The sequence below is a fragment of the Gracilinanus agilis genome, chromosome 3 (genome assembly GCF_016433145.1).
Source record: "Gracilinanus agilis isolate LMUSP501 chromosome 3, AgileGrace, whole genome shotgun sequence".
Classification (NCBI taxonomy): Eukaryota; Metazoa; Chordata; class Mammalia; order Didelphimorphia; family Didelphidae; genus Gracilinanus; species Gracilinanus agilis.
Window position 1 is genome coordinate 95009238 of NC_058132.1, and position 23538 is coordinate 95032775.

Sequence of the window (23538 nt, forward strand, 5' to 3'; positions counted from 1 at the left end):
GACTTATACAAGGTTAAAAAGCAACTGAAAAGCTACTCTGGCTTTTGAAAGTTCTCTTTGTGTTGGGTCAAGCTGCTGACTAAATATTGGACTAGGCAGACAAGATATTTCTTTTCTTAAATGAAAATTTTATTCCATTTTTATGAACATTTGCCTTTTTCCTCCCAACTCTCATCCCCTCTATCCTGCTCACCAAAAAGAAAGCTTGAAAAACAAACCCCATCCCCAATGACAAATAGATTTAAAGAAAATAAACATCTGCATTAGCCACATCCAAGAAGATTATGTCTTATTCTGCCCCAAGCACCAAGCTTTGTCAGGAAGAAGACAGCAAGTTTCTTCATGAATCTCGAGAACTGAGGTCAATCATTTCACTGACCAGAGCTCCCAAGTCATTCCAATTTGTTTTGACTTTACAATATTGTTATTATGTAAGCCATTCTGGTTCTATTCCTTTCCCTCTATATCAGTTCATTCAAGGCTTCCCAGGTTTTTCTGAAACCACTTCCCTTCATCATTCTGTACAGCACAATAGTATTCCACCATATTTATAAGTACAACTTTTCCATTATTCCCCAGAAGGCACGCCCTCAGTTTCCAATTCTTTGATAACACAAAAAGAACTCTTGCTATGAATATAATGGGTCCTTTTACTCTTTCTTTAATCTTTTTTTATGGTATAGATCTAGTATCAATGTCACTGGATCAGAAAGTATGTAAATTTAATATCATTTTGGCAGAGTTCCAAATTACTTTCCAAAATGGCTTCACCAGTTCATATCTCCACTAAGAGAGCATGAAGGTACCTATTTTCTCACAGACCATCTTGTGAAATGTGCCAGTTAGATGGGTAGGAGTTAGAAACCAAAGAGTTGTTTTAACTTCCATTTTTCTAATTGTTAAGTGATTTAGAGCATTTTAAAAAGCTCTTATCTTCTGTCTTAGACTCAATACTAAGTATCAGTACCAAGGCGAGTGCAGTAAGGGACAGATAACTGGGGTTAAGGGACTTACCCAAGGTGTCTGGAGCCTGATTTGAACCCAGGAGCTCCTGTCTCCAGGCTTGGCTTTCTACTAGCTTTCCCCTAGATTATTTTTTTCATATGGCCGTTAATAGCTTGGATTTCTTATTCTGAAAAATGTCATTTATCAAATGGAAAAAATGCTCTTATTCTTATAAATTTTAAACAGCCCTCTATGAGGACATAAAATGAGAATTTTATCACTTAGGCTTATTACAAATATTCTACTCCCCTCCCCCCGCTCCATTTGCTTCTCTTCTCATTTTAACTGCATTAGTTTTGTTTGTGAAAAACATTTTTTATTTTACATTATCAAAATTGTCTATTTTACCCTCTGTAAGTCTCTTTCTTTGGTCAAGATTTCTCCCCCTATATGTAGATCTGACAAATAGTCCCTTCCTTGCTCCACTAATTTGATTAAGATGTCACTGTTTATGTTTAAGTCATGTGCCTATTTGGAACTTGTCTTCAAATATGCTACAAGCTGTTGGTCTGTATCGAGTTTCTGACTACTTTTCAGCTTTCCCAACAGATTTTTAGTGACGTCATTTTCAAAGAGCTGTCAGAAAGTCAAATAACGGTTCTGGGGCTCAGAAATTCTTCCAAATTCAAACTCTTAAAGCAGTGGTTCCCAAACTTTTTTGGCCTACTGCCCCCTTTCCAGAAAAAAATATTACTTGATGCCCCCTGTCACATACAATCACTGCCCCCTTACAGTTATTCACCACCCCCAAATGCACCTGTGGCCATCACCACTCCCCTGGATCGCTGCAGCACCTACCAGGGGGCAGTGGTGCCCACTTTGGGAATCACTGCTCTAGAGAAAAGGAGATAGAATCCTTACCTCCCCCAGTAATTTTACTGGAAGCTAGTCGGATAGTTTCTGTGGCCACTAAAATCTCTTCTGTGTCAGTCCTGGAGGCATCAATAGGAAAGTGGTATTCCACAAAGAAAGTACTTTAAAAAAAGAAAAAAAAGATTAAAACATAAAATCCTGTTTGTTTCTCAATTTAAAAAATGGTAAGGGGGCAGCTGGGTAGCTCAGTGGAGTGAGAGTCAGGCCTAGAGACGAGAGGTCCTAGGTTCAAACCCGGCCTCAGCCACTTCCCAGCTGTGTGACCCTGGGCAAGTCACTTGACCCCCATTGTCCACCCTAACCAATCTTCCACCTATGAGACAATATACCGAAGTACAAGGGTTTAAAAAAAAAATAATGGTAAGCTCTTGATTACATAGAGGAGAGGGAATAAGCATTATTAAGTGCATATTATGTGCTAGGCATTTTGCTAAGCACTTTACAATATATCTCATTTGATTCTTATAACAACCTTAGGAGGTAATTCCTATTAGTCCCATTGTGCAGTTGAGGAAACTGAAGTGGTCAAAAGTGAAGTGACTTGCCCATAGTCATATAGTTAGTATATATCTAATGGAAGATTTCAATTCAGGTCTTTCTAACTCCAGATCTGGTGCTCTCTCCACTGCAACATTAGCTGCACTTCTATATACATCTCTGGGTTGCTTTTATGAAAGCACTTTGTATAAAAACACTAAGTATTTCCTTTGTGATTTCAGCTCTGTAGTAAATACCTCTATTGATGTAGATCAATTTCCTTCTAACTTGGTATATGCTTTTGCCAAAACAAATAACCTCCTGTTAGACAACCTTGGGATGTTGGCTAAACTGGCTTTTAGACAGTTGTGCCACAGTGTTCATATTCAAATCCTTTCTAGGCTGATGAATTGCCAGTTTTCATATACATGATGTCTAAATACCAACTAACAAGGTAGCTGTCAAGAAGCTCATGAACCTGGGTGCTGAGAGAGAGAAAGAAAGAAGGAAAGAATTTTATATTGGGTCTCTTATGCAAAATCTTTCCTTCTTCTATGTATATGATCTTGTAAATTCTATTTATGTAAGAGATGTATGTATATATAGAATGTTAATAATGGCTAAAATGAAGAGTTTTATAAATCTATACACGTATGTATATACGTATATACATATGTAACATACAGCAGTGTACATATGTGTAGATATATGTATAGATTATGTAAAAAGATATGTGCATAGTTAAATTGTTGAGAAAACATGTATAATATAGAATACTTAGTTCAAAGTTCTCTGTATACAGTTTGGTTTTATGTAATAGCAATAGCATTTAGCATAGAAAGAATTTGCTTTGAATTGTTCAGCTTAGATTTATAAGTTTACTTTTTAGTCAGATGAATTGTATTTTTTGTAAAAGCTTATGCCACATTGTGTTTTATTGTATTTTTTCTATTTTTATACATTTATATATTTTTTAGATAAGACTATTTTGTGTATCAGATTAATAGCATAGTTTTTTCATACAAATTGTTTTTGCAAAAGTTTTGTGGTTGCATTTTGACTTTTTGGATTTTATTGCATGTTTGCAATAACATACTTTGCTGTTTGTATTTGTATTCAGAAATTTTCTTGCTTGTTTTGATTTTGTGAATGTTTGCATTTTGTTGAATCTTTGTAACAACTTGTTGTAAACCCCTTTCTCTTTCTTTCCCTTGTTCAAATCCCTAGAGTAGTGAAGTTAATTAAGATAGGTTAAGGTAAGTAAGTGTAGGATGGTTTATTATTTTGGGGTAAGAATTTAATTAGGGATACGATAAGGGGAATTAAGTTTGTTTGTGCACAGACAACAAAACTGTTTTTTATTAAAATGAGTTTTAGTCTGTGTAAAGTGGGGAACTGAGAGAGAGAAAGAAAGAAGGAAAGATTTTGCATAAGAGACTCAACGTAAAACTTTGCAAAGAGGGACTGGTGGCATGCATGGAACTGGAAAAGCTATTCTAGAATCTGGGGATGTCTTAAAACTGGACACACCGAGACAGTTAGAACTGGTTGTTCTTATCCTTCAGGGTGATCGAAGAAGTAACTTTCTGTGGCAGAGCTGTCTAAGCTTGGGAGTGGACATACCTGTTCCCTGAGAGCTGAAGGTTCCTGCTTTCCATAGATCCTGATATCCTGGTGGAAGATTTTGTCATTCCCTGTCTCCAATTTCCATCTGCCTGTGTTCCTGTAATATCCTGTGTCCTGAGTGTTTTGTGACTGCTCTGAGAGAGCTGCCAGTACCTAGTGAAGCCTGTTTGTAGGAAAGGCCTAGCCATCTTGGCTTAGGCCAAAGAGGGTGAACTTTCCAAAGGGTTCAAGCTATCATATCTTAATGAACTTTTACTAGTCAACCATTAATTTGAGGACCAGTTAAGTCAGGAAAGATTAAATAGAGTGGGGATTATAGACAGTGAGTATAGAATCAGGCAGCCTGAAGACCTTTGAAGATGGTTCCTAGTGGAGCCCACAGGAGTTTGGGTGGGGAATCTAGATTTTAAGTTTAGGGACTCCTTATTCCTGGTCCTCCTCCCTTCTTCTTTTACTTGATATTAATAAACCTCAATTACTGCTTTTTACCAAATTGCTAACTAGTCAGATAGCATTTTGGGCCTACAAGCTGCCTCGCAGGCCTGCCCTCTGAGTGAATATACCAAACCTTGATACAACATCTCTACAAATCTTACCATTCGTAATACCCACATATTTCAGTGCTCAAGCTGATACATTTTTTTATCCACAGGAGCTCTCAAAGAATGCCTAAGGTATGGTAAGGTGACGAGGGTGGTGATAAAGAGAATGACCACATGGAAGAAATCACAGACATATTGTGAAAGAGGAGAGAGAGGGTTCAAAACCAGATACCAACTCCTTGTCCAAAGTCTCAGAGAAAGCTATCATTGGATAGCTGGGGTATGGAGTAATTAAAATAGGGCTTTCCAAATTCCTCTAGGATCTTGGTCAGTGTAATAACCAAGCATAACCTAGAACAGTGATGGGCACACTACAGCCCACAGGCCAGATGCAGCCCCCTGAAATGTTCTATCTAGCTGCTCGATGTTATACCTAATCTGACGAATACAACGAATAGGATACAATACAATGAAGCAATGAAGCTTCGAAAGAGTTGCCTTAGAAACAGACTGACAGATGAGCATTTCCTTTCCTTTGGCCCCCTCTTTAAAAAGTTTGTCCATCACTGACCTAGAAGATCAATGATATTCTCTCTCTCTCTCTCTCTCTCATCTGCCAAGAAAATTCCATGGACAGTACTGGTATGCTATAGTCCACATGGTCATGCCATGCTCCCAACCTGAGATTTTACTGAAGTCCTCACTCTTCTTTGTCACCTCATGTATCTAATCTGTTCCTGTTTTGTTCTTTCTTCTCCATAGCATCCTCTCCTCTCATACAATTTCTGCCTTAGTACAAGATGTCCTCAACTCTTGACTCAATTATCCACCTCACTTCTTCAAGTTTCCCCTGCTCTAGGCCATCTAACATATTGTTGTCAAAGTGTACAGCTGATCATATCATTCCCCAACTAAACAAATTTTGGTATCTCCCTATTCCTTTTAGAATAACACAAACTTTTCTGTTTAAATTTTAAAGCCCTTTATAAACTGGCCCCAAACTGTCTTCTTAGCTTTGGTGGCAATTACTGCCCCTCTTACATGCTTCAATACAACTAAATGGGCTGTATCTCTATTCCTTACCCATAATATACCATTTCTGGCATCTTTTTATCCATCAGGCAACCTTTCAAAAGCAGTATATCAAAGCCACATAATTTTCTGATTACGCCAACAGTAGCCTGCCCCAAAGGCTAATTTGTTGTCGTCATCTTCATGCAACTGTCCCTAATGATGGAATGTGCTCCCTCCTTACCTCCAAGTCATAGAGTTCCTCCCCTCTTTCTCAAGCACTGTCCTTCATAGAAAGTGTTCCCTGATTTCCCTCCAACTGTAATGGCTCCTCTTCTTTATTTTGTACATATTTAATAAACTTTTTATTTCTATTGGATGTATTTTTGTATGTATTAGTTAGCTTACCCATTAGAATGCAAGTTCACTGACAGATTGCTTGATTCTTTGTACTTGTGTTCCTAATGCCTAGTTCAAGTATTTGGCACACAGTAGGCACATAATAAATCCTTGTTGATCAACTGAATGAAACCTGGTTATCAATTATCTCTCATTTTTGCAATATGACCTGCCCACCTCAATTTTTTATCTTATCTCATATATAAGTCTGACATACACATATATATATATATGTCTTTTTAATGGAAGTCACCACTGGCAATATTCTACAGCATCCTCTGGGTCACTTGCTATTTTAATTCTTTGAAGATTATGGTATTCCATGATCTATAGCCATATAGCATCAGAAGGGTAGTGGCATTAAAACAATGACTTTTTGTGTCTAGGGATGAGTTTTTGTGGCAGGCTGGGCTTACTCTAGTTCAGGGTTGGCTAATGTTTTCAAATTTGCATGCCCAAATTGCAACTTCAAGCTGCCTGTGAGGCCCCCCGCATTACCCCAGAGAGTGGAGGGAGGAAGTGCTTACTTTGAACAGCTGGACAGAAAGGTGGGGCTTGCAAAAAATGTCTTTAAGAGATGTGGAGAAGGGGAAAGGGGCACACCCCCCCTTCCCGCCCTGTGCTGGCTGGGCAAGCATGCCATGCCTTCATCAACACTGCTATGGTTACTATGCAACTTCCTAAAGGCAATTCAAACCTTTCTCTTTCTCTTATTCAATCTGGGGCCTGTTTACTGACCATAAGTAGGACCTGTTCAATATTTATGTATTGAAGGACAAACTCAAAGGCCTATTCATCTAGATGCATGTCATGGCTTGAACAATATATGTTCTTTATCTGAAACCAAAAATACACTCAGATTTTGTAGAAGACAGGAATGGGTATAAAAACATGGCCATGGGGCAGCTAGATAGTTTAGTAAATAAAAGAACCAGGCCTGAAGACAGGAGATCTTGGGTTCAAATCTGGCCTCAGACATTTCTTAGCTGTACAAATCACTCAATCCCAATTGCCTAGCTTTCACTTCTCTTCTGCCTTGTAACTAATGCTTAGCATTGATTCTAAGACAGAAGGTAGGGGTTATAAAAAAAAAAAAAAAAAAGGATGGCCATTATTTGTACTTAATATGTTTTAAGTCCACACTGCTTTCCAAAAGGGAACTTATAACCTCCCCCGTCCCACCCCACCAATTCCCAATGCCCTTACCATTCTCCCTCCTCATCTTTGTTTCCTAGGTTCCCTGGCTTCCTTCAAATTCTAGCTAAAGATCCAATTTTTGCAAGAAGCCTTTTGCAGCCATCCTTAATCTTAGTGTCTTCCCTCTGAGATGATTTCTAGTTTATTTTGTATCTAGCTTGTATGTATGTAGTTGTTTGCAGGCCATCTCCCATTTGACTGCGAGCTCTCTAAATTCAGATTATTTTTTGCCTAACTTTATATCTCTAGTGCTTAGCTTGGCACATATCAAGTGCTTAATAAATGCTTCTTTACTTAACTTTAAAAGATGAAGAATCAAAGAATTATGGAATATTAGATCTAAAGGAGACCTCAGAGGATATCTGATCTAACCTCTATGAGAAGCATGTAAAAAATGTTGCATAAATTCTACAATATTCCCCCAAATAATTCAGCAAGTTATCAAATGCCCATCACATGCACAGCACTGTACTATGTAGTAGGGGAGATACAGAAATGCAGAAGAGAGGCTATCCATCATCATGGTACTTACTCAGGCTAAAAGAGGATATAAGATATGAATACAAAGTTATAATGCAATCTAGGTCACAATTATGTGCTCTTTGATAAGAGAAAGATTATTTTTCACTGACATGGAAGATCAGGGAAGGCTTTACTAATTACTAATAAACTTACAAAACTCAAAAGATTTCTAGAACCCTAAAGCTGGGGAAGCCTTTAAGAGATTATTTAGACCAATCGCTCAGTTACTTGAAACCAAAATCCTTCTTTCCTGTTAAGTTCCACCTTATATTGCATCTTCTTCATAAAATGGTCACAAATTTCCTCCACGGAAGGTGATCCATTCCTACTTAAAATACTACTAGTGTACTCATAGAATCACAGATGGATATCATTGGGTTTCTAGTCTAATCCACAAAAAAAGAGTCCTTATATCCCTGACAAATAGTTGTCATCCCAGCATGAAGATCTTCAGTGAGGACAAATGTAGGATTTGCTTTCAATTCTCAAATTTCCTCTTCCATCTATAATCTCTTTAAGGCCCTTGAAGCCAAACTATTATTTGCATTTTTTTAGGCCCCCGATACCAGCAAAAATGCTTTGTATATAATAGGTACTGAAAACATTTTTAGTGAATTAAACTTACTTCTTTTCTAACTCTTAATCTTAGATTTTGATTTAAAGCCTGTTAGTTTAAATATGGGACCCAGAACTAAATAAATAACAAATATGTTGGTGTGGCAAACTTTCAAAAGCAATACATCAAATTTACATTAATTTTTGATTATGTCACTGGTAGCTTGCCCACAATTTTACTGGCTCCTTATCGCCTCCAAAACAAAGTCTAAACTTATTCATCAGCCTGGCATTCAAGGCCCTTTGTAATTGGTAGGAAATTTGGGGATTCTGTTTACTCATTGAAGGAAGATTCTTGCCATGTTATGGAATATCACACCCTCTTTCCACTTTCATATCTTTGTCCCAATACCTGAAATGTCTCTCTCTTTCCTTTTATGTTAAGTTGTTAAAAAGTCCATTTTTGAGGATTCAAATCAAATGCCACTTCTCCATTTCTATATCTTCTAAGCCTGAGTTAATTTTTCCCTTCTTGAAGCTCTCAAGGTACTCTGCATCTTTCTTAGACACTTATCTTCTATTTTTATGATAATTACTAGTGAATATGTTTTACAAAGTTAGACAAACTTCCTAATGGCAGGTACAATGCTTCTTTGTCTTATCTTCTTTGTCTTGCACATAGTAGGCATTTAATAAATATATGTTGAATGTGTGTCAATTCTGGCAAATTGCTAAGTGATCCAGTACCGTCCTTTTGGCTCCCTGGCCCTTTCTTCCTGTCTTGGCTTCACTATTTATATCAGAATAAAGTACAGATGTCCTTCTCAGAAATCTTCAGCTTTAGCTTCACTATGGAGGCCACAGGAAAGACAGGGAAAGAAATGCGAGGGAAGAGAGAGGAATTTGAGCGTACCGTTTTCTGGCTGAGTTTGATCGGGGGGGTCTGGAAGGTATGCTTGTTTTGCCTGGGGTGACCTGGGGACTTTCTGGGGGTACTCCCAGTGCTTCAATGACAACTTTGGCTGAGCGTATCCGACCCAACAGGGCCAGTCTATCTAAACTCAGAGTGATCACTTCATTTTTCCTGGGACTCTCTGAGCATGTTGGTTGTACAGCAGAACTCCTGAAAAGAGTCCAAAGAATTGGGTTATTATCATTGTAACTACTGCATTTTAAACAAAAATTTATTAAATGTCTAACAGATAAGCAATGTTTTTAGCTATAGCAACTCAGAAATAATGTCTACTAACGTGAAGAGGGGCTGTGAGCCAAATTAGTAAACAGAGTATTGATGAACTAATGGATCCTTTAAGCACTGAAGTTACCAGATTCCAGGACATTTGGTTAAACCTCTCTCTAGAAAGTCATTCAGTTAATTACCACACAAACTAGATAGGGCAGTAAAGACTTGAAGTACTGCTTGAACTTAAATGGCCTTTCTTCCCTGAGCTGAGTGAGTCTATGGGCATATAAGTAATTTATAACATAGTTTTACTAGTTAGTTGCCCTCTTAATTACCATCAGTTCATCTAGCTGCCATACATCAAAAAGTAATGGAAGGACAGCTAGGTGGCTCAGTAGATAGTCAGGCCTGGAGTTGGGAGGATCTGGACTCAAATCTGGCCTCAGATACTTCCTAGCTATGTGACCCTGGACAAGTCACTTAATCCTCATTGCCAGGCCCTTACTGCTCTTCTGCCTTGGAACCAATACACAGTATTGATTCTAAGCCGGAAGGTAAGCATTTAAAATAAAAAAGAAAAAAGGTAAAGCAATCTACTTTAATATTCTAGTATAAAGGGTTAAGTCAAAGTTCTGGATGGGCACCATAACCCCTTAGACTCTTATCTCTTTATTTCTAAGCTAGTTTACTTGGTATATTCACTCACTTGCCTGAAAAAGGATAGCAATATCAACATCCCATTGCCAGGATCAATTAATAACATCAGATGGAGGTTGGGGCATGATAATATTAAAAACAATTTGTCATGATGAATAAGGAAATTCTTCTAAAGCTATACTGGGAGCCAAGAAGCCTGGGTTTAAGTCTAAGTTCCGCAATTGATTATTTATATGATTTGGGGCAAATTTTTTCACATTCTCTGAGCTTGAGTTTCCTCACCTGAAAACATGGGGATAATGATATTTGCATTCCTGATCTCAGAAAGCTGTTGTGAGGAAAGTGCTTTGTAAGCTACAAAACATATATACATGTTAATATTATTATACAGATGATCAGGTTATTTTACCAATGCTATTACAGAAATAAATTTTTTGTCCATGCAAATAAGATAGGGTATCTCACTTTTTGCTTTAGCATGTTAGAAGGGCCTAGAGGAGAAAACCTTTCATGAAACCTTAATAATATCGGTAACTCACCTTTTTATAGCATTTTATGTGAGGCCATGGGTAGGATGAAAGTAGAGTGAAACTATTCCGCTGACTCTGGCCTCAGAGGACCAGGTTCAGATCCAACTTCTGAGGCTCACTACCTGTGTGACCTTGGGCTAGTCATTTACTCCCTTGGGCCTCAGCTTTCTCATCTATAAAGAGGGATAGGACTAGATGGCCTCTGATGTCACTTGTAGCTTTAAATCTCTGATCCAATGGACCTTTTAAAATGTCAGCTTGAAACTTAAAGCACTCTACAAGAGACTTTCTTCAAAACTCTGTGGGATAAGTAGCACAAGAATTATGACTAACCTCTCTGGTTGGTAATAAGCTTTCCCCCTTCATACCTCAAGGGCATTTTGTTTTAATGTTGTGGTTGTGTAATATTTTGTATGATAGTAATTTTTCTGTCTCTTCACAAAATCTGTTTCTTTGTACTTCTTCCCATGCTTAGTAAATCTGAGAGATGGGATTTGAATCCAGGTTTTGGATGCCTCCTACTTCACTAAGTTATCTTTTGACCAGAAAACTATAGATGATGAGGACTTTAAGGATCATCTAGCTCAATTCTACTACTAGCTACCATTTATAAAGCACTTTAAGGTTTGTAAAGTGCTTTACATATTATCTCATTTGAACTAACAACATCCCTATAAGATAGGTGCAATTATTATCCCCATCTTACAGATGAAGAAATTGAGGCTGAGACAGGGGAAGTGACATTCCCAAGGTCAGATGGCTATAGCTAATGCTAGATAGATCTTGACTCAGTCATATATAAAAGGTCACACAGAGGCTCACTTAGGTTTCTTTCCCATTGCTGTCTTCTTCCGACTATGATGACTCGAATCCACTGCCTTGGGATGCTGGGCAATATCTCTTGACTGTTCTAGTTTCTTAGGAGGTATTCTGTCATCATCTTCACTGTGAATATCACTCACATTGGAATCAGTTTTCTTCAAATGAATGTCAGAAAAGAAAGCAAAAAAGGAACATGAGAAGTTAACCAATTTGGGGCTAATAATCATAATTTCCCTATAATCATAAATCCCTTAAAAGACTTTTAAGCTTTTTGCTATGTGGATATTTTACTTAACCAAAAAAGATACCTGGAGAATTCAAGAGATTTTCATTACATATTATAACTTGCTATTCAAATCAGCCCTCAGATTATATTTTAGTGCCTACATACTCAGTTTCTAAGAGAAAATATTTCTGAAATAGATATCTGCATTAAAAACTGATTCTAAATGGGGCATACTACTCTTGCTGACATTAAGTGCTGTCTTCACAATACCTGGGTGAAAGAAATTATAGGTACTTTAAGTCCATGACTCTCAAACATACCCCTAAACTGAGGAAGAGTCTCATAGAATTGACTGATCAGGTATAAAGGCTACTGAAGTAATTAAATTGATTCTGTATCATTTTATAATGAATTCTATTCTATAAATGATCCTATTCTATATTACTGCTCCATTTTGTATGACTACTGAAGTCATAATTATTTCTCTTTGCCTATGAACTAAGTTTAGAAGTTCATTTCTCTTGTTAATCACTGTTCTATACCTGCCTCAAGACAACAAATCTGTTATCTTTGAAGGATGCAGGTGGACATCAGGGAGTCTGGTCCACTACCACTAATCTTGCAGGTGGTCTCAAACAATGAACATTTCTTTGGTATAGGACTTCAGTTACCCTTTTGAGTTAAGAGAAAACTTGCTATCCCTCATACTTTTAGCTTGTGGAAAATTCAATGATATCTTTTTGCTATCTTTGAAGGCCTAACCTCATACATTTCCACAAAATAACTGTCCATTCTCGCTGCTCCTTGAATGAAGGTCTTATCTCTCTCCTAGGGACCAAGAAGTTGGCTATCCCAGGGCTACAGGATGAAGATGGGTCCCATTAATCAATCAAGCATTCCTTTAAGAAAGAGAAGGTAGTTGCTAGTTCCACATAAGTGCTAGCTTGCTCTTCTTTTTTGTAGAAAGGTATACTATATTAATTTTTTTTTTTAATTTCAATTTTTTTATTTATTTAGAATATTTTTCCAGTTACATGATTCATGTTTTCTCCCTCCCCTCTTCTTTCCCCACTCCCGGAGCTGACAAGCAATTCCACTGGTTACATATTATTGCTCAAAACCTATTTCCATATTGTTCATATTTGAAATAAATTGATCTTTTAAAACCCAGCCCTTCAATCACATATCCATAGAACTATGTGATAAATCATGTTTTTCTTCTGCATTTCTACTCCTACAGTTCTTTCTCTGGATGTGGATACTGAGACTAGCTTTATCTTCTTAATGTAACCAGTTATGTTATCCTCACTCCTATGATGTTGCTAATTCTATAACTAAGTATATTATTTTTTTTACTTATTCAGTTGTTTTTTGTTCTACGCTTGTAAAATGGAGTTGCACTTCCTCTATCATGTCACTGGCCTAATTGAGGGAGCCATTTAACCCACTTTATTAACAGGTTCACACCTACTAATACACTGATACATGCTTGACCTGTGCCTTAGTTTACCTTTGCTAAATTCTATTTAACACTATTCTCTATCCAGTATCAGAGTAAGAACGGTACAGTACAAAGATCTGGGTACAAATGTCTGCTCCAACACTGATTAGCTCTGTGGATGTCAGCAAGTTGCTTTACTTCTCAGGCTACTGCCACTTGCTTCTTGACACACCTTATAAATTCCTTACCTTGGTCATACTGTTCCCTCTTTCTGGAAGTCTTTCTCCTTGTCCTCTAAAATCCAAAAGAAAAGCTACATCCTACAGAAGGCATTTCTTTATCTCCTTAATCATTTCGGACCTTCTTCCATGGACCTCACAGGGAATTGTTTTGTATTTCTCTAATACACTTATATAATGTATATATGTATAGTCTGTAAGGTTGGAAAATCTTGAACCCCTAAAAACTACATTACCCAAACTTCCTTTCTGTATTACCTAGAATGCTTTTCCTTTTGTCTACGTTTGCATGGTCACGTTTTGCATAAGTTCTAAGGCTCTGCCTTCTTGTTCGTCTTTTGCTCTGGTGAGTGGGCTGAATAGCTAGGTCTCTTACTTTAGTTATTATTAATAAAACTTTATTAAATATAATAGTTATTGGATATTAATTTTAAAATCCACAAGTCTTATTTTCCTACTAAAACAGGGGTTCTTAAAACTCTTTTGTGTCATGGACCCCTTTGACAGTTTGGCGAAGTCTATGCACAACAACTTTCTTAGAGTAACATTTTAAATTGCATGAAACAAATGAAATATGTAGGATTACAAAAGTAACCAATTATATTGAAATAAAGATTTATGTTTTTCCTATCCAAATTCATGTACTCTCTGAAACCTACCCAAGAACCAGTGGACTCAAAGTTAAGAAAACTATACTAAAGTGTAAATTCCATAAAGGGAGAGATTTTGTCTTATATAAGCCTTTTATCTCTCCTAGTGCCCAGCAATGAACTCTGCACACAATAGGTATTTAAAAAAAGTCTATTCAAAAAATGATATTAATACTTACCTTCCATCTGTCCAATTTCCAAATAGTCTTTTCCCCTTTACCAATGTTCAAAGCATTGTACCTTTTTTCATAATGTTTTCATTGTTTTCAAATACACTTAGACACAATTTTTAACAATTGTTGTTTGACATTTTATGGTTCGGATTCTCTCCTTCCCTTCTTTTTCTCCTCCCCAAGGTAGCAAAGAGTCTGACCAGTGTTGTCATGCACAAAGCATTGTATCATGCAGTAATAACCCTTTTCTTTCATTCTCACTACCATTACCTCATTTAAACCCTTATTTATTTTCTAGCTTAAGAGAATAGTCAACTTATGGTCTCTATAGTCAGCGGCAAGGAAGTTATAAGACAAGAAATGATGATAAACAATGAATTCTAGGAAGCTTTAAGAGGGTCTTTGATAAGCTAGAACATATCCAGAGTTAGGTACTCAGAATATGTAGAAGTCTTGAAACTATGTCATATGATGGACAGTTGACAAAACTTTAGATATTCAGCCTTGAGATCATGAAGCCTGTTTCCTAGTATCTAAAGGGCTGCCACATGGGAAGGATTACATTTATTATACTTAGACTCAAGTGGCAGAAATATGATCACTGGAAATTACAAGGAATAAGATGTCAATCACCTTAAGAAACCCTAAAAGGGCTAGCTGTCCAACGGTAGAATAAGCAGTCACAGACTTTATTCTTTATTATAGAGATGCTTGACTGAGGGGATGATCAACTGTTGGAGATGGCAGAAAGTGGATTCTGCTCAGATACAGACTAGATTAGAGTAGTTCCAATGTCTTTCCCTTAATTATAGCAGAAAGATCTCTTCAAATACAAATTTTCCAATATTTCATTTATCCCAGAGCTTAGTAGAACTGCTTTTTAAGAAAGCATACATAACTAATGTCTACACCAGGGAGCTGAATAAATATCCTAGTTATGAACAAGAAAACACAAGAAAACTATAGAAATGGTGGTGAAAAATAATTTCTAAAGGTTATTTGCCTGACTTTCACTTAAGTTGCTTCACTTATTTAAGCTATTCTTAAATATCTTCAGCAAAAGTGATTCTAAGAACTGAACCAGAAGGCAGAAGAGCAGCCTAACTCTGCCACCAAACACCTGATCTTGAGATAATCACTTCCTCTTTCTAGTTCTGTTTCCTTATTTATAAAATGAGGGCAATAATCAATAATGCACCTTCCAAATCTAATACTAAGTGATTCCATGGCTTTATATCCTTAAGTATCTGAGTTTTTACCCACAAAACATATGGCAAGTATTGTATGCAAGTATTACAGTAAGAATTTATTGGCATAATAGTAATAATGATTCACATTCCTATAGTATGGTCTCCACAACATTACCCATATTGTACAGATGGACAGTATGGCTAAAATATTATCAGTCAGACTGTCAGAGTTAGAATTTGAACTTGGGTCTTCTCTCTCAGAGATTATTAGTGTTTTATCCAAGATTGAAAGTGATCTCAGAAACACCTGGAAACACTTTCCCCAGGGCAATTGACTTACCACTGTCATGTAAAACAAGCTCTCTAGCAAACTTAGATCATATTGAGGATCATTCAGTTCACTGCTACAGTATGCATCACTGACAGGTGAGAGGGATGCAGGAGGGGAGCCTAAACCATCCCAGGAATGCCCAGGTGCCATATTAGCACTGTGGAGAGAAAAATAAGGAAAAGAGAAATATCTTAAAAAAAGATTTACTTGAGGTCTGTTTTTAGTAGTCAAGTAATGGCTTTTTTTTCTACCAGTAATAATTAATAAATACTCTCAACAACCACAGTATTTTCTGTTTACTAGGAACTATAAAATGTGTTACTGAATATAATCTCCACAACTCAGTTAAATCAGCATGATAGGGATAATGATTACAAATGAGAGGTAATTTGATCAAGGTCACATAGCAAGAAATCTGGAAACTATGGACTTGAACCTAAGTCTTCAGACTCTATGTTTTATCCTCTTGTCAGTAACACTACTCTGCCTGTAAGAATTGTTAGGTCTTGACTAGAGTTAGAAAAGTAGTAGACCACTGGGAAAACATCTTTGTATCAAATACAGTGGAAGGAAGGAGAGAGGGAAGGAAGGAAGACAGGAGGCAAGAAACACTATGTGCTAGGCATTGTGCTCAAAGCTTTACAATTAAATCATTAAATCCTCACAATGACCTTAGCCCAATTGTAGAAAAATAAATTTAAAATGTTATAAATAACCTCCCAAAGAAAATAACTCCAGGAACAAATAGACTGACCAGAAAATTCTATCAAACATTACAATTAATTCTAGTAGTTGTTCAATCAAGAAATATTTATTAAGTGCTTAATTTGTTCCAGGTACTGTACTGAGTTACAGTTACTCAAGAAGAAAATAACCATCCTTGCCCTTGATCATTGTGATTAAAATGTAGGTTTACAAAAGGAAGTAATAGTAGCTGTAGAGATACAGAAAGGTCCCAAGTAGAAGATTGTTCTTAACATTCTTCAAAAAGTGGACGCTACCTTGTAACCTTTTTATTTCTGTAATCCTAATAAACTCCTTGATAGACTACTGGCTCCTAGAGGGTAAAGACTCTTTCTAAAATCTCTTTATGCTCAGGACTTGTCATGTAGCACATAATACAAGTTTACTGAAATGAAAATGCTTTATGCTGCAAAACTGTCTTTTTTACCTGCCCAGAAGTAGCTGTATTGCCCTGGCATCAACTTCAGGGTCATGCTCATGAATGATACTTTGAGTTGGAGGGAGAAGGGAACCTTTAACTGTGTGCATGGTCTCGGCAATCACTGGGTTTTTAGGGCAAATCCCAGATGACAGTTTGATGCTAAGATAGGAAAAAAATTTTTTTCATACATTAATATGATGACAATTATTGAGAGTTGACACAACACTTCCACTTGAAACTTACTGAGCTGATGACTTGAGAGCCGGTTTCCTTGGAGAAGGAGGAACTTGTGTCAATATATTAGTATCTGGACAGGACTGCATTGTTGATACCACCATGGCATTGCGGAGTTTATTGCCTTGTTCCAAAAGGGCTAAAGGGAGAGAAATATAAAAGACTCAAAATCCAGAAACCAAATAATAGCAACATATGATAAAGACATCATAGTTAATGTGGACAATGTACATAGGAAATAGGTTCAAATCATACCTCAAAACACTTATTAGTTGTATAGTTATAGTCATATGGTCCATTTTTTCATACAGTAACTTGTATTCCATTTTTTAAAATTGCCTATTTATATTTTTGACCATTTATCTATATTGGACAATGGTGGTTACTGTCATATAGTTCAAGCAATTCTTTATACCATAATCTAATACAGATAACAAAGGATGTATATACCCAAGGTATATAGGAAATCATATGATTTAAATGATATAAACCTTTGTCAGGGAATTTTGCAGTAAAGATTTGTCTCCTAGTTAACTGATTCCCTTCTCATTTTAACTGTACTGATTTTGTCTGTTCAAATACATTTCATTTTAATGTAATCAAAACTTCCCATTTTATGTTCTATAATTATCTCTATCCCTTGTTTGGTCAAGAATGTTTTCCTTATCTATGTGTTAGGTCAGCTAGCTTGCTCCCTCTAATTTGTTTGTGATATGATGTTTTATATTTGGGTCCTGTATCCATTTGGAGCCTTTTGGGGTATATGACTAGAGATGTTGATATAAACTTCTCTGTCAGACTGCATACCAGTTTTCCAAGTTGTTTTGGTTGAATAATGTTTGCTTATCTCAGTAGTTAGGGTCCTTGGGTTTATCAAACATTTTGTTAATGTGTCAGTATGCATATGACCTCTTCTTTGTATTATAGTCCAAAATCTGGTATTGCTAGGTCTTCTTCTTTCATATGTTATATCATTTCCTTTGAGAGTCTTAAACTTTGCTCCTCTAGAGGAATTTACTTATTTTTTTTCAAGTTCTATAAATTAACCTTTTGATAGTTTGATATGGCACTGAATCTGCTGCTTTAAGCAGGATGGTCATTTTAATGGCATAGTCCAATAATAAGCAATTAATAACTGTAATTAATCTGAATTTGGTGTGTTTTGGTTATATTCACATAATTTTTATATGTTATGATAGATAGATTCCAAAGAATCTCATGCATTATTTAATTATCTTGAATGGAATTCCTGTCTATTCTTGGTGGATTTGGTGGCTAATAATATAGAAATTTAAGTGGGTTTAATTTATATCTAGCTATTTTGCTGAAATTATTGTTTCAGTTGATCACTTACTTGAATCTCTAAGGTTTTCTAAGTAAATTATTATGTTATCTGTAAAAAGCAATCATATTTCTTCTTTGCTTATTTCATAAATTTATTTTTCTTGCCTTATTACTATAGGGAGTATTTTGTGCTAACAATGGACATTGTGGTCCTACCCTTATCCTATCTGCAAAGTCCTCTATGATTTAATTATTATAGATAATGCTAGCTCTTAGTTTTGGGTAGATACTATGTAACTTATTAAGGACTAAATAATTTATTCCTATTTTTAATATTTTAAACAAAAGTACACTGTATTTTGACAAAAGTTTTGTTTGTATCAATTGTTATGATTATGTGGTTTTTATTACTTAATCTTATTATTATGTACTATTATGTTTAATTTTCCAAATACTGGATCAACTATGAATTATTGGCATAAATCCAAGCATCTAATCTTTTCAAAAGAATATAGTTTTAGCCTCTTTGTTAAAAATTTATTCAGTATTTTATAGCAATATTCATGCAAGATAGGCATTCACAGTTTTCTTTCTCTATTCTATCTTATTTGGCTGAGTGATATGTCAGGACCATAATTATCTCATAGAAGGCATATGGTAGGTTGCCTTTCTCTATCTTGGCAAACGATTTGTATAATATTAAAACAAGACTTTAGGGGTGTTTCTGATACCTAACAGGTACTTACTGACCAACTGATTATACATGCTTATTGTAAATGCACAAGTAAATCTTTATTGATTGATTCAGTGTTAGAAAGAGTTCACTTGGAATACCAACTGGGTTTGGGCCTTTTTTCTTTTGGACTTCCTTTGTTATTCTCTTTCTCCTCACCCCAGGATTAGGTTATTTAAATTGTCCATTTCTTGTTCCCAGTAACTGGGAAATTTGTTGCTGTTGTTGAAAATATGCCTGCATTTCATTTGAATGATCAGTATTTGGGGCAAATACTTAAGTAAAAGTTTTTTATAATCTTCATTTTCCTTTCATATTTGAGTTCTTTTTCAGTTTTATGACAATTTGATTTTCTTCTTTTTATAATCGGATTAGTTATGTTATATAACAAGTATACATAATACATCAGTTATATATTATTATTTTTTAAAAAATGTTCCTACTTTTATTACTTTGTTTTCAATTTTATTTTTTCTTTGATTTTCAGAAATTTGATTCTGTGTTTATAATAGGTATTTTATGATTTGTTGCTTTTTTTGTTTTGTTTTGTTTTTAGCTATATGACCAATTCTTCAATCTATCTCTTTTGCTGATTAAAAGTGTTTGGAGACATAAAGTTATCCTCTAAGGATTAGGCTGCATCTCAAAAGTGTTTGGGTATTTAATCACTGTTTTCCTTTACTTTTCTGAAATTTTTTTAGGCTCTTCTAATCTCCATTTAAATTTCAATTCTTCAAATGCACTTCAGTGGTCAAAATTTTTTGCATTATGTTCAAATGTTTAAGATTTTTTGCTTGTCTAAATTTAGTTATGAAGCTTTTATGTTCTAAAACATGATTGGTTTTCCTCGAGGTACCATACACATTTAAGAAATTTGTATATTTCTCTCTATTAACTATTCTTGAATTACCAGAGAGCTTTGTGTCTGCTTTTTCCAAAATTCTATTCAGATCTTTAACTTCTTTTTTTTGTTGTTGTTGGATTTGTTTATTCCAGAAAGGAGTATGTTGATGTTCCCAACTATGATAGTTCTGCTGCTAATTTTTCACTGTCACTTGGTCTGACCCACTTAAAAAAAATTCATTCTAAACTTTTTATCATATAGAATGAAATTTCCACATATATAACAGAAAAAGAGGACTGTACATAAAAAGATAGATCTCTATTAGGTGCAGCAGAATCAAAGCATTCAAAGTTGTCCTGCAAAGCTATCAGACTTGGCAATCAAGAATTCACTGGCAACTTTCAAGAGTGCAGTTTCAATTAAGTGATGAGGTCAGAGGCCAGATCACAAAAGGTTGAAGAACAAGTGGAAAGAAAGTGGCTGCAGTAAATGTAAAAAACTTTTTTCAAAGAGTTTGACTGAGAAAAGAAGATGAGATATAGAATGATAGGGCCTAATGAAGATTTTTTTTTTTTTTTTTAAAGAATGAGGGAAACGGGCATGTTTGAAAACAGGAAGGCAGAAACCAGTAGAGAGGGAGAGGTAAAAGTTTAAAAAGAAGAGAGGAGATGATTGAGGATGATACTGAAGAAAATGAGAGAAGTTGGGGATCACGTACACTGAAGGGCTTGGCATTGGTAAGAGAAAGGGCCACTTCTTTGAAATATGGTTTTATGATTTAACAGAAATTGCTATCAAAGGTTACCAATACCACCTCAATTTCTGAATTCAATCAACTCTCTCTAAAATCAGACACTGTAGGCCATCTTCTTTACCTTAGATAAATTTTCCTTCCTGGGTTTTTGTGGCATTATTCTCTCGTCTGGTTCTCTACCAGTCTAATCCAATACTAAATAATCATGTGCATCCATCCTTTGTGTATTATGAGAGTATACCTCAGGTCTCTGGGCCATCTTTTCTCTCTTTCTTTTGGTCATAACACCAGCTGTGTTCAATGGTCATCTCTATGCAGTTGACTCCCAAACCTACATATCTAGCACTTTTCTCTCTCCTGAGCTTCAGGTCTCCATTTCTGAAAATGTCTGGTGGACATCTCTATGAGTATATCACACAGGTATCTCGAATGCAACATATACAAAACAGAACACTCTTTCTCAACTTTCCTATTTCTGTTAAATGAGACACCATCTTTCCATTCACTCAGATTCTCAACCTCAGAGTTGTCCTGGATTGTTCACTTTCACTTACTTCTGTATCCCATCAACTGCCAAGTCGTTTAGACTACCCTCCATAACATCTCTCTCATTTGCCCTCTTTTCTCTACTGACTTATTTCCACCATAGTTTTAGGCTTTCTTATCTCTCAGCTCAATTGTTGCAAAAGTCTCCTAATTTGACCTTCCTGCTTTAAGTTTCTCCCTACTCATATCTTTCCACATAACTGCCAAATTGATTTTCTCAAATCACAGCTATAAGCATGTCATTCTGTTCAAATTACAAGGTCCTTTGTCTGGCATTTGAAGCCATCGACAAGTCTGTCTTCATTTGACCTTCTTGAACGAATTCTGCATAATTCAATCTTATATGCTCTACAATGCAATGAAAGTAGCCTACCTGCTGTACCCCATGCTGTATCCCACATAGGATACTACATATTCCACACATGAAAGTTCTATCTCCCCCCACCCCCCATATGTCTGGAGTGTTCTTCCTTCTCTACTCTGTCTCTTGGAATTATGAGCTCTCTTCAAAATTCTCTGCTCAAATGCTACCTACAGAAGAGTTGTTTTTTGATTTCCACATAATTAAGAGTATAGTATCCATCACCAAATTACTTTGCATTCACATAGTAAATATTTCATATTTACTTATCAGTGTACATGTTGCTACCCAACTTGAGGTATGGACTACTTGTATTTAGTCCTTAAATCTTTAGCTTATTAAATACTTGTTTAACTTAATGATTAGAACTAGATAGGATTTCAGAAGTCACTTATTCCAACAACTAGCTAATCCCTCTGTACCAGTGATGGTGAACCTATGGAATGGGTGCCAAAGCGCACTCTGGGAATGTGGCTGTTCCCCTTCCCCCCAGTTCATTTCTAGAAAGGCAGAGGGACTGGGGCAGAGCAGCTCCCTTCCCCCTCTGCCATATCATACATACCACCATGCCTGACGATATTTTTTCCAAATCCCTGCTCCTCTGCTCAGCAGCCCAATGGGACAGGGGTAGGGGACACCCAGCACTCAGTGGGGGGAAGGGGCACGCCACTCTGTCTCTGGAGTGGGGTAGAGGCAGGGCCCAGGACACCATCTCTAAAAGGTTTGCCATCACTGTTCTATAAGGCCTCCAAAAAGTAGGTATTGAGCTTCTAGACTTCTAGAAACAGGAAATCACTACTTGTAAAGACAGCCAATCCTATTGCTATATGGCTCTAGAACATGATTGCCTAGTACCATGATGACTATACTTTTTCTTTTTGGAGTCAATAATTGAGGACCTTGTTCTTAGTAGTGGAGGCCTTTCCTGCTTTTGTGTTGCCTTTCAACCTGCTGACCCCTAGGGTCCTATTTTGGATTCTCAGTTACCTTATTTTTTTGTCTTCTGTTTAGATATTTCTTCTAGGCTGCCTAATTAAGAAAAGGATGTAAAGTCCTTTTATTATCCTCTTTAACAGAAAGACCTATTTGCCACTTGGTGCATAACTAATTGTTATTTTCTTGTAGTCAAAATACAGGCAACACCCCTTCTATGTCAGTTAAAAATGAGATTCTGTGATATGATACTCACTTTAGTGTCTCTGCTACTAATGTTCTCTATCAATTGCTTCTTTCTTCTACCTCTACCAGTTCTCCATTCACCCATTGTAGGGGTCTAAAAAGTTCTTTTCTCTAGTACTCTGCTCATTTTCCTAGTTTTCCAGTAAAAATCAGTAATTAAGAGATGATGATTAACACCTTAATTCCCTCAATTTGACCAGTATCTTATATTAGTATACAAAGGCTTACAAAACTATCTCATTTCACCACATCTTAATAACCCAGGCTGGTTTATACTGCAACCATTATGATTTGTATTTATAATCAGGAATCTGAAATGAAGTGGCTTTTTCAATTCTTAGAGACTAATAGTACCCAAATTAAAATCTTGGTTTTCTGAATCCAAATTGAATATTCTTTCTTATTAGATCTAGTGTTACTTTCCAATCTGTAAATAAATTTGGAAAGTCCTATAAGAAAAACTCAAACTCACTTCCTTTCATCATTCTCTCTTCCACATTTGCTTAATGTTGCCTCTTTGTTCAACATTCTATAGTTCACATTCTTAAATTCTGTGTTCTAAGGTCCCTTTTGCCATACCACATTCTATGAATATGATATTTCCTCCCTTCTGGCTCTGTCCCTCTATTTCCAGTACTAGTATTAAGTAAAATGGGAAGCAGCAAGGCTTTTATATTTGTATCTGCCATTCACATAAAGTAGTAGTTCTTTTAAACTTTTCCAAAATTGTAGAATTTTTCAATTTACATAAAAAATTCTTTTTTAGTAAACTCCTCTAAAGTTATTTTT

At 36.0% G+C, this 23538-nt stretch overlaps 1 protein-coding gene across 1 annotated transcript in view; it reads right to left on the reverse strand.

The window, feature by feature from the left end:
- The window catches only part of C2CD3 (C2 domain containing 3 centriole elongation regulator), a 175150-nt gene that overhangs the window by 128817 nt on the left and 22795 nt on the right, over positions 1 to 23538 (reverse strand). Inside the window, 6 exon segments of the mRNA XM_044668915.1 lie at positions 1867 to 1979; positions 9121 to 9330; positions 11400 to 11554; positions 15659 to 15806; positions 16821 to 16911; positions 17017 to 17187. Coding sequence (XP_044524850.1) covers positions 1867 to 1979; positions 9121 to 9330; positions 11400 to 11554; positions 15659 to 15806; positions 16821 to 16911; positions 17017 to 17187 — 888 coding nt within the window.